Source organism: Molothrus ater, chromosome 1 (assembly GCF_012460135.2).
Source record: "Molothrus ater isolate BHLD 08-10-18 breed brown headed cowbird chromosome 1, BPBGC_Mater_1.1, whole genome shotgun sequence".
In the NCBI taxonomy this organism is placed as follows: Eukaryota; Metazoa; Chordata; class Aves; order Passeriformes; family Icteridae; genus Molothrus; species Molothrus ater.
The window spans coordinates 42507889-42520043 of NC_050478.2; the positions used below are offsets into that span (position 1 = coordinate 42507889).

At 46.9% G+C, this 12155-nt stretch overlaps 1 protein-coding gene across 1 annotated transcript in view; it reads right to left on the reverse strand.

The window, feature by feature from the left end:
* The window catches only part of LOC118684290 (uncharacterized), a 62443-nt gene extending 52538 nt beyond the window's left edge, over window positions 1-9905 (reverse strand). Inside the window, exon 1 of the mRNA XM_036379092.1 lies at window positions 9852-9905. Within this exon, the coding sequence (XP_036234985.1) occupies window positions 9852-9901 (50 nt within the window). The 5' untranslated portion in view covers window positions 9902-9905. The remainder of the gene's footprint in view (window positions 1-9851) is intronic.
* Window positions 9906-12155: the final 2250 nt, after the last annotated feature.

Sequence of the window (12155 nt, forward strand, 5' to 3'; positions counted from 1 at the left end):
ACCCTGCGTCCTTACAGAATACACTCTTTCTCACATTTTCCTTTTTCCTTCCCACACATAGAGACGATTTCTTCCCAATAATAAAATAATAGCCGTTCTCTAGAATTACTACCCTGGGTTTCACCATTTTTTGAATCCCCTGTGGGTTTACTTTTAAGGGACCAAGGAGGATTGCGGGTGCTGCTGCATTCCCCACAGTGTGGGGAGTCCTGAGCTGGGATGCCTCAGCATCCCACAACCTGGCTCCCCTTGCCCTGCTTGGGATGCTGCTGGCAGATGAGGGGCCTCACCCTGCTTACCCAGTCATAGGAGAGATAGGGCATAGCCTCCAGAGCATTTGAAGGCAGAAAAATTTAAAAAACCCACAACCAACCAACCAACCAACCAACCAACCAACCAACCAAAAAACCCAAAAACCTAACAGTACAACAAGAGGGAAACCCCTTGAAACCTCTTGCCTGGCCCCCCTACCCACCAGCCCCAGGAACCTGCCTGTGAGGTTGAAATGCTCTGGGTGGCATTAACCCCTAATAGCTTTCTTGCCAAATCATGTGCTCCCTATCACACCTCTTCAAATCCTCTAAGAGCTGGCAGTTTGCAAGGTTGAGCTCCTCCTGGTCTGGTTGGTCTGCTGCTCTGCACAAAGACCCTTCTGCCTTTCATTTTTTGCCTACATCCCCATTAGCACTGCAAATCACACACACTGGTGTCTCCAGAATCAGATGCAAGAACAAAATCCCTTGTAGGCTGGCTACACAACACACAAAAACCTATCATGTTTTTGCAGATTTGTATAAACAGGCATATTCCTGACTGGATCTATTTACAAAATGACCAAGCAATATAAAGCGAGATGCAGACAATGCAAAAACTGGTACCCTCAAAGACTTTTCCTGCCTGTCTGAAAAAATCTCCTGCATCACCTCAATTATCTCTTCCAAAAAGTCTGGAGGCAATCAAACACCATAGCTTCTAACATTGTCCCCACCAACCATGAGGTGCAGCAACAACTTGGCTGTGGTTTTGGTGGCTCCATGTGAGCGGGTAGGTCCTAAGCATCTTTAGAGTCAACAATGCAGCCCTGTCCCTCTGCATCTCCTGAGGCATCAAAGTAACACCTTCTGACCTAATAAAAGCAGCAGGAATGGTGGCTTTCACCAAGTTTCAGGGCAGGTGGAGTTAAGGAATGATATGATTCAGCCTGGATTAACTTTGCAAGCAGGAGTAGAGAGGGATTGCTTACTTTTTTCTGTTTCCCTGACACAGCACATGCATCCAGTGTGCTTCCCAATCCTAGCCCAGTTGTCCAAAACAGCTTAACGAGCAATGCTATGACCTCTGTGAGGTTTGGTGCAGGGCTTTTTTTGTTTGTTTAAAAAAGAACTTTTGTTCAGCTGTTCCTTGGTATTTGATATGTTATCACCCACCAGCCACGCACCACTGAAGGGAAGCCGCGGTGCTCCTGGGCTGTGGCTGAATTCTGCGTCAAACAGAAAACCCTTTGACGCAGAATCGAAGAAACTGTTGCCACTTGAACCTTCGAGATGCAGAAAAATAAAACCCTTTTAACTTTTGATCACATGACTGTTGAATAACCAGCAAAGACAGCTTTAAAAAAAAACCAAAAAACCACAATCTGTATATCCCTGGACATATTAGACTGCCAACTGCTGAATGTTCTCGTTACTATTTTGAAATAGGGTGTGGGTGGAGGTACCTACTAAAGCTTTCTACTGCTACTTCCACCATTGCTGCTAATGGGGTAGGTGTTTCCAGAAATCCCTGCTCCTAAGGAGAAGCCTGAACTTGCATCTGTGCCTCTGCTGGGACGCACTGAAGACGGGAGCTTCTTGCACCATCTGTTATTTGCATCACCGCTGCATGGGGATGCCAGCCTGTGACAGCACCCAGACCTGCTGCAGGCACAGCGGCAGCCAGGGAGGAACAGGATGAGCCATGCAGGGAGGTCACCAAGACTGGGATGGCCACAGATATAGGCAGGCAGCAGAGTCTGTGACACTGATAGGACTGGGCAGGATCTGTCAGTCGCCATGAAAAACCCCACTTTCCACAAGAGAGCAGATTAGTGGCTTTTAAGGCACCTTGCTGATGAAGGCATCACAGTGTGGGAGTATGGGAGGAGGGACTCACCCTAATTCCACAAGGCTTGCTCCACTGTGAGTTGCTACACTGTTCCCTCGAGCCTCACCAGGATTTGACACGCAGTGGACACAAATGGCACAAAATCAGCAGCTTCTCTCCCCCCACCTGGTAGCAGTGACCAGAGGTCCTGCCTGTATCTCTGGGGCAGTACAGCCACCAGACAGCAGCAGAACTTTCCTGGTGCAGTCATCTGCACAGCACACTGCACCCTGCTAGGTGCCCATTTGCAGTCAGATGGAAGTGTCTGCTGAATTTTTGTGGAACCTTCAACTTGTTTTCCTAACACTGTTGGATTATCTTTTAAACTGATCATCCCTGTTTGGGACTTAGGCAAATGGGTTTTACACAGTCACTGTTATGTCACTGAAAACATGTCTGAAGGAAAACCAGGAGATCTCCAGAGTACTGACCCTGCATTAATAGATAACAAGCCCTAAAATAAAAAAAGCACTACAGAGCACCACAGCTCTCAATATAAACAGGTATGTGAATACTCAGCACCTTTCTTAGAGATGCTCATGTTGAACTTGGGCAGTTTATCCACTTTTTGGCATAGTAGTTGTACCTGCTGAGACCAAAGGAAAAACAGCACCAGATTTTAATTTTACTAACAAGTACCAGGACTTGTTAGTTTTTGGATTACAAGTGTGCTGATAATCCCATAACCATTCAACCTCTGCACCCCTCAAACAGGTTATTTGTTGCCCAGCTGGACACCAGCCTCCTGGCACATGGACAGCAAGAAGATGCTCCCAGGTTCCCTGTACCTGGTGCACCCACAACCCCTGATGAGTCCCCTGCAGTATCTGGGTGATACACCAGTTCCCTTTTCTCATGCTGCATCTTCCCTCCCAGAGAACTCACCTCCCACTGGCTTTCCCTTGAAGGAATCCTAATCCTTCTGACCTTTCTGAATACAAGTTCTTCTGGTCTTTATTTTCTTAAATAATCCCTATCTCCAGTTGTGACTAGGCACGCTTATTTTTTCCACTTTCCATTCTTCACGCAGATTTCAACCCTCTGTGCAAGGTTGAAAAGTTGTTGCTGTAGGTCTTTGGGAGACTTTACCTCTCTCCCAACCTCCTTCACCTCCTCTGAAATCCCTTTTATTTAAAAACCCTGCAAGCTGTTTCTCGACCATACCCAATCCTCCCATCACTTTGTCAGGAGCGCTGGACTGTCTTTTACAGTCAGAGACGGTGATGATAAATGACAGCCTCCATAATCCACCAAGTGCTGCTGTCCAGGGGCAAAAGTCACAGGCAGATATGGAGCCTTCCCACTGAGAACACCACAGAGGGAAGAGAGCACATCACTCACAGCAGTAAATCCCATCCTCGCTCTGGCTGCTCAGCTCCAAGCAGTGTCAAAGCCCCCTTTGCAGGCTACAGAGCACGCTGTGCTTCTGAGTCTTCTTCTGCCAGCAGACTTTGTTTTCACTTAAAACACAAAACAAGGAAAAAAGCATCTTCTGTTATCCAAAAGAAGACTGCACGCAACCCTGTACACTCCCCACTGCAGCAGCTCTGATATTGACAGCCAGCTGGATAATGCATTCAAGCACTCTGGGGATCAAACCCTTTATCCAGGAAATCTGTCCCTGTTTGCTAAAGGAGCCCCTGGTGAGTAGGAGGAGTGGAGATTCAAACCATGCTTCCCACCTCACTCCTAACCAAAGTGGGTTAGGAAGCAGGAGCGCCAGCCAGAAGCAGACTGCCCTTCTTCCCAAAGAACCACAAACATCTTTACAAATATTAGACCTCACAGCATGCTTGGAAGATGTCGATAAACATCATTTCTGCCACCTCACCCAAGTCTTTGCTGTAAAAGCAATGCTAGAGGGAAGCTTATCTGTGTGTCCATGGTCAGGCTTGGCATCTGTGACAGATTGAGCCACCTTAAGTCCCTGCACATTCAGCCTTCAATCCTAGAATTAGACACCAGGCAGTGCCTTTGACTTTTAAGGAAGAAGCACTGAAGGAAAAGAAAAAACTTTTACAGCCTAGCTGGAAACCCACTGGAAGACCTGAAGAGGTTATACTTCTGAAATCAGCTGCAACACTATCCTCCCTTTTGGGAGCAAGCTTTTCCCTGCCAGTAACCAGCTCCAAGCTCCTCAGGCTGTGCCCATCCTTAATAGCTCCCAGAACCGGTAACATACCAGACTGGGATTTGAGGAAAGCAGGGCACAACCCACACTAGGAGTGTGGGGTTTTGTCCAATCTTCTGTCTGGTCTTTCCTTGGCTCCCTTGGACCCGGACATCAGCCAAGAGCAGAGATGTAAAGGGACAGCCACCAGCATCTTTACCAATACCATATGTACCACAGCATGCCAAAAGCATTTCCATTGCCTTCCAATGGACCTGTAAGCCCTTAATGGTGTCTTGCAAGCAGAGCTAGTGCCAAAGACTGGTACCTGCTCTGGCACAGTGAGGCTGATGATCACCAGTGACACATGTGGCATCAGTCACTGAGGGCTAGATTTTTCTTTCATTAGGCTAGACTACCCTGCTCTGGTAAGCTGGCTAACTCTGAGTTGGAAAGCAGGTGGTAAGAGACTCTTTCCTGGTGCCTTTTGCAGACCCTCCTCTCTGGGAGGACGCTGTGCCAGGGGAAGGGGATGCAGAGTCAAGATGCGGCCACCAGCAGGGCACAACTCGGCGCAACTGCAGTAAATAGCACCATTCCCCCAGCAGTGCTTTTGGCCCCTGCCTTGCTAATATTTGCTTTAAGAGGTCTTGATGAGTCAAGGATGAAAGTCCACAGCCTGCCGGCAATGTGAGTGAGAGCACGGAGCGTGGGCTAACAGAGGATGCCAGGAGTGCAAGGTGCACCTCAGCTGAGCTAGAGGGACCACGAGCCAGCAGCGATGACTTGGGGCAGAGCTCACTGCTGTGAGCCCAGCCAAGAAAAACGAAGGCAGCCATTTTCCTGCAGTGTGCTCCAAAATTGTCTGCAGCATCGTTGCCTTGATAGTTAACCAAAATAATAATTTGCAATCTTTTTTTCCCCCCAGTTGTAGTCTAAATCTAGACTAGATCTGTTTTCAGAAGCATCCTAATTTAGGCTCACACTTTAGTAAATCCTTAAAATTAATGATTTCTTATCTGTCAGCCTCCAAGACAAACATAGGTTTTCAGCAGAACCAAGAACAGCCAAAAACTCAGCCAAAGCTATCCATCCCAGGTGAGGTCCACAGGGGGAAGTGTGACCCATCAGAATGCCAAGGAACTTGAGTCCAGCTTTGCAACTTCCTGCACATAAAGCCTGCATGTTCCTTCAGGACTTACATCCTTCACATAAGTAAGACAGAGAAATTAAATCTGTTCAGCAGGGAAAGCAGCCTTTCACAAAGAGAAAAACCACATTTTTTCCTCATCTCTACCTCCCTGCTCAGATTTGTCTCTTTGATGCGTCAAGAAAAATTAAATTCCAAATTTGCAAGAATTAACATCATATTGCTGCATTACAGAAGACCACAATCAGTACAGAGGATGAACAGCACGAGTCCACAAGGGCAGCTGTGGCTTTATATCAGCTAAAGCGGTCACCATTTATTTTTCTTTATCTTGAAATTGATGGGTTTGCTTTTAAAGTTCAAAAGTATTAAAATGGGATCAGACCCTTCAGTGGAAATAAAACAACAAAATCCAAGTCTCTTGGTTTGCTTAGAAAGGCCAACCTTCTTCCAAAACACTCCTAATTTTAATTGATTTATATGCTAGATAAACAGTTAAAAAGAAAAAGGAGCAGACTCCCAGTCATTTTTGCACCCAGTAAGACCCACTGGGCAAACAAACCCGTATTCATTATTTACCTTGGGGCAGGACCCCGACTCCTTAACCAGGTTAAGGGCCCCATTGTGTTAATCTTTACATTAGTCCAGCGCAACGTGCCTCATAATTAAACAAAGTGATGTCAATCCCTCTTTAGTAAGGGGGCTGGGACAAATGCCACCAACGCCCTCCTCCCCACGCAGGCACCGTGGTATAATCTGCCACCTCCCATAAATGCTGCCATTCGTCTTTTCTTTAGATGCATTGCAGGAGTATTTCCATATAAGCCTTATTATAATAAAAACGACAGTGTGACAAACAGCTTTGCAAATAGGTCTGCTGCTCCAACAAAGCACAGACACAACACGCTGATTTGCAGCAATACCCCGCAAAATTCACAAGTGCTACTAGTTGATTTGAAATCCAGTAAATTTAGGTGGTTGCTTTATCTTCTTCATCACGACACCTATTTCCTTGACAAAGCTGAAGAAGTAGAACATGTGCTCAATGCCTGCAACTGTTCCCCCAATCCCTTCCTTCTCCTCCCCTCCAATTTACATTGATTACAGGTTTCAAAGTCTTAGAGATTCATTTTTAAGTTCTGTTTAAAATGCTGATTTTTACTTGTTTTCTTTTCATCTAGATCAATAATGCTCAGATGATAAATATGTACCATTTACCATTTATACTTTTTCATCTTATTGAATATTCTACAGCAAGCCTAAGAAAAATCAGTTCCTGGATAGCACTTACATTTCCCCTCTCCAGCCTATTCCCTGTTTTATCTATAACACAATACATGAGCCTGAGTGTGTTCTATTAACGCAGACACCCGTTATAACATTCAGACATGAAGTGCAGCAGAAAGGAACTGCATCTTAAAACGTTCACTGCTCATTAAAAAGTTTGTCTAATTTTATGATGACAGTTCAGCGCATACATTATTCTCTGCAAAACAGTGCCCCGGTGTTAAGACATCACCACATCAGTTTTCTATTCAGTCTTCACCGAGAGATGAAGAAGCCACCATTTTCTTTTTGATACATGCAAATTAAATTGTTTGTCTCTACAGAAAGTGTAAACCACGGAGAATTCTGCTTTTCAGTGGCGATACTGTCACCTAGCATTAAAAACAAGTATTAATTTGTAAATCAACCTCCTCAATCGTGTTCAAAGGAAGTAATTAAGCATTTAATGTACTAACAAACCAGGACAAATATTAGTTCTGTTTCCAAGGTATCTCACAACCATATAAAATTCCCCTCACGCTGATGATCTGCATCAGAACAGACTCTTCTACACCATTTTCAATAGATGCAGGCTTACCAGAGTTTTGCACAAGCTATACAATTTATACTGTTTCAAATTTAGCAACACATAAATAGCTGCTTACACATATCTGGGACTATTAGACTTGATTTTACATTCTACAGCATTAAAAAACAACAGCGTCTTGTCAGTATTCTGCTTAAGAAATGCTACAAATTCTTTAATAGTCATGCAGCATTTTCAGCATTAAAAAAAAAAAGCTCAAGATCATTTTTCCAGCAAGAGCATTTAGGAATGCCTTACCTCATTAAAATAAAGTTTTAAACAATGTCTACATTTAACTTACATAATGCACTGGGTTTGCTGTAATTATGTAGTAATTCCAACTATTCAGTAATACAGGAGACTTAAAGCACAGCTTAGGAACAGGAAGATTTGTATTTTCCAGCAGTCCTGTGAAACTCTGGTGAAGTTAGTTCATTGCACTGACAAGAAAAGAAACCTCAAAACCAGTCAGGCAAAGTAGTTTAGCAGCTGTATACAGGGCTTTCTTTCGCTCGAGGCTTTAGTAATTTCAACAGGCACAATTTCACAAATCATCTTTCAAACTCTGAATAGCCATGCTGCGATAAGAACCAAAGCTGCCAGAGTCGTGGCTCTCCAGTAATGCACAAAAATCCCGATATACAGGGTGGCGACTGAAAGATACATTCATTAACTTTGTTTTCCTGGTTTTAAAAAGGTCAAGTGGGATGCTGACTGCCAGTCAACCACTTTGTTTCAGGCATTTTTATTAGACAAAAGGCTTACAGTTAGCACTGCATTGTGCCCCACCCAGCTGGCTGAGAATTGTCATCTTCTCCATTAGGCTGTAGGGCTGTATCACAATTTCCTAATTAAGCATTCACTCTGATACATGTGTCTACCTTATAAACACACTCTGTTCTTTCCCTCCCCTCCTAAATAATCTTTTGGCAGGTCAGACACGAGGAGAAAAAAAAAAAAAAAAACAGAAAACCAAACCCATGAATGAAACAATGAAGGAACAGGATAGTACTGACCTTTTCTTGTAATAACGTCTTGCATCTCTCCCTCCCTTGCTGGTTTCTTAAACTAGGAAACCACTTCTTTAAAAATTAATTACCGGAAGGAAAAAAACCCAACCCTTCTTCAAAGCATCCACTCCTCCCCAAAACCAGGCAAGCCTATATTGGTCAATTTCTTATTCTAAATATATTTCAAGAACGAGGATTTTTCCACGCACACATCCTGCATCAACCTCACTCTATCTGCATATGACATATCAAATGCAATGGGTGCAATAAGATGAAATAAATAATACTCTTTTCTCTCCTTGCACCATGCATATATATTGACACTACGCAAACGCACAGTATGTGAAAAGAATGTTAAAACCTTTATGCTTGTGAAATTATGAGATTTTCAATAAACACATTAATTTAACCATTCATAAGAACAGTAAATGACAAGTTTATCATGAAAGAATGTTACATTTACTTAACCCCTATTTATGTGATTTGAGGCAGCCATACCTTATCATGAAATACCAAGAACACACTGTGAGAGAATATTGAAGACACCGCTAGAGTACAGAAAACAATTTCTGTTTTCAAAACAATTTAAAGTAATAGAACATTTTCCCAGGTTTATGTACTCTTGATTTAACTAAACCCCTCATCTATCTTTTAAAACACAAGCCTCTCTAACAGTGGCCAACGACAATATTATGCTAATATAAGTCAAAATGGAGCACCTCTTAGCTTGATGGATTAAAGGGGAAATAGTAAGGTAGGACACAGTTTTCACAAGAAGGCCCAATTCTTCCCTTCCTTCTATTTTTAAAACTGATCTTATGAGCACCCATTATTTTTCCTCTCTATAGCATCTTTTAAAAACCGCTCTCACATAGCCAGGCAGCCATCATGCCTATATGCAGCAGCAAGAGTTTTCAGAATTGTGGACTTCTTTTCAAGGTAAAATGCAGGCATATTGTGAAGAAACCTTACTTCTTGAGCTAATATTCCTCAGGATGTATTTGACAGAGTCCTATGAACCCACAATTACTTAACCTGTGGTGAAATGCAGGCAACTCTTCCCTTCTGAAGGCACATTTAATATGTCGATGTTTCATGCTGGTAAGACAGTTTTCATTCTTTTTATATTAAAAAGACTATTTCCACATTAAATAAGTTGGATTCGTTACAATACCTTACTTTTGCTTTTCAGTTTTCATCTGTTCCTTGACTGTTGAGTGGTATTAATGGAATCCTTGGGGTACCTACCTTCCAACATTTTAATGGTTCAAGCAAGGCCATAACATTGTCACAAATTATTTGAAATTCATCTCATTCTTTAACAGGGGATAGGTGCTGATAATGCAAGCACTGGAAACACAGGTAAATTCTTTTCTAGTTACTTTTTTTTTTTTTTAATTATGAAAAGCAGAGGCTTTCAGATATTACCCATGATGCCCCAGAACCAAAAACATCTGCAATATGCTACGTTCCCCGTTTGTCGCAATCAACCCACCTATTTAAAGCGGGGGAAGAGACCATTAATCTACTAAAATACACACACACACACACACACACAAAATTCATGGAAAGATCTCTTGTACTTACACATTGCACGGAGCCGCCTGCAGGAAGGTAGCTGTGTCAGCGGCAGCCATGTTGAAGACCTGCAAGACCCAGGTATTTGTGAAGATGTCATTTGATGGCTTTGTGACTTTCAGCCGTAAAACATCCCCTTCTTCCCCAGAGCCACCTACGATTTTACTAATGATGTTCTAATTTTAAACGTGGTGTGTGAGAGGGTAAGGAGAAACGTTCTAGGTATTTTAACCTCTTGATGCTACAGCTGTAATGCAAGAATGTTTAAGAAATACCTGAAATGTCTCTTCATGAGTAACTATTTTTTTCCTGCTGAAGCAGAAAGGAGGCCGGGGGGGTTGGGTGGGGTGGGATAGGGGGGCAGCAAGCCCTTGAGCCATGCAGTTCACACCTTCAGAGGTAACGACCCTGCTTGGTTAGGACAAGCGGTAGGACACACAAGGTGACATTTAAAATCAAGGTCTCCTTCTTAAACACTTCTTTCCCTCTTCTCCCTCCAAGTAGGTCACTCCTCTCAGCTGATTTTGTGTAATTGGTCTAGTTTGCTAAAAAGCAAAAAGAACCCATCCTGCAGCATATGCTACCAGGAGAGCTAGTGCCCTACTGCAGAGGGAGAGGGCTTGCTAAAAGCCATTATTGCTAAAAGGGAGCATCACCCACTATGACTATTTTAGACTTCTTCCAGGTTGTGGCAACCTGGATTTCTCAAAACCACGCCAGGAGAAGCAGCACAGCAAAGGCATTTCCCGGTGGCTCCCCGCTAATGACTGCACCGAGCTCCAGTCTGGCCACCAAACCACGACTGCACGAGGGCAGCCGAGCTCTCCTCATCCCAAACTCGCAGCGCTCAGGCTGTACCTTGGCATCCCCCCTCCCGGGTGACAGCGAGATGTGCTGTGTCGGTGCGGAAGCCTGATTGCTCATTCCCCTCGCGCAGTCCCTAGGGAGAGGTGGGTGCTCTGGGGTGTTCCCTTGCCCGGGGAACAGGCGGCACCGCTATTCTGGAACCTTCCTGCGCATGCCAGCCCAGTGCCTGCATCCTAAAATCTGCCTGGCAAAAGCGCGCCCCTGGAAAGCGGCTGGTCTTCCCGACACACCAGCAATCAGAAGAGGGCTTTTTCATATACTGTATTTCCCAACGAAACCTTAAAGTAATTAATTGTGCTTTTGCTTGCTCCTTATGGGGTACATAGTGGCTAGAATGTGATGCCCCCTAAGTTTGGAGAAATTTTAACTAAAAAAAAACCCGACAAAACCCAAAACCCAACTGACACCAGAAACACACACCCCGACAACCGAGCTACAGCAGTGTCCTTTTCCCCGCAGCTGCTCTCAGGGGACGCGTGTCCTGCAACCCCTAGTCGTACAGCCCCGACTGCGCCGCGCCCGCAGCAGGCTCCGCATCGCCCCGCACCGCCCCGCACCGCAGCTGGCCGAGGCGGTGCGGGAAGGGCAGCTCGCCAAGGCGAGCATCCTCACCGGGCGGCAGCAGCCCGGCCCCGGGATCGGGGTTTTGTTAATGCCACTTCCCATCTTAAGGAGTTCTAGAAACTTTCCGGGAAGCGCCCGGGGCGAGCCAGGACTGCGCCCCCGGGCTGCCGTAGTGCAGGTGCCCGGCCCCGGCCGAGCATCCGCCCGCGCCGGCACCGCGACCCCGGGGCGGGCGGGACGAGCGCTCCGCTCCGCATCCCGGCCGGCCGGACCGCCGGGGGTCCGCGGGGCCGCACCGCCGCCCCCCACGAAGTCCGCACCCCCGCCGCCGCCCACGCCCCCGGCCCCCCGAGCCCCGCAACAGGTACGCCCCGGGCGAGCCCCCGCGGCCGCCGCCCCCGGCACCTTCCCACGGTGGCGGCGGCGGCAGCAGAGCCGCTCCCCCGCCCCCCACGGGGAGGGGAGGGGATGGGATGGGATGGGATGGGATGGGATGGGGGGGGCCGGAGCCCCGCGCCCGCCGCCCGCGCACTCACCCCGCAGCAGGCCCCGGCTCGGCACGGCTCGCCCACCTGCCGGGGCCCGGCCCGGCGCGGCACGGCGGCGGCGGCGGCGGCGGCGGCGGCGGCTCGCAGCCTCCCGTACTGCAGGAGGCAGGCAGGGGCGGGGGCGGCGGGGCCGTATATACCAGGCACCCCCGCCCCCGTTCGCGGGGAGGGGGGGACGGTCGGTGCGGGGGGGCGGTGCGGTGAGCGCGCGCGCGCGGCGACGGCGACGATCAGGTGACGGGGCAGCCCCCGACACTGCGGAGCCGGGCGGGACCCGCCGGGCGGCGGCCGGGGGGGCGGCGGCGGGAGCACCGCGCCACGCCGCGCCGTGCCA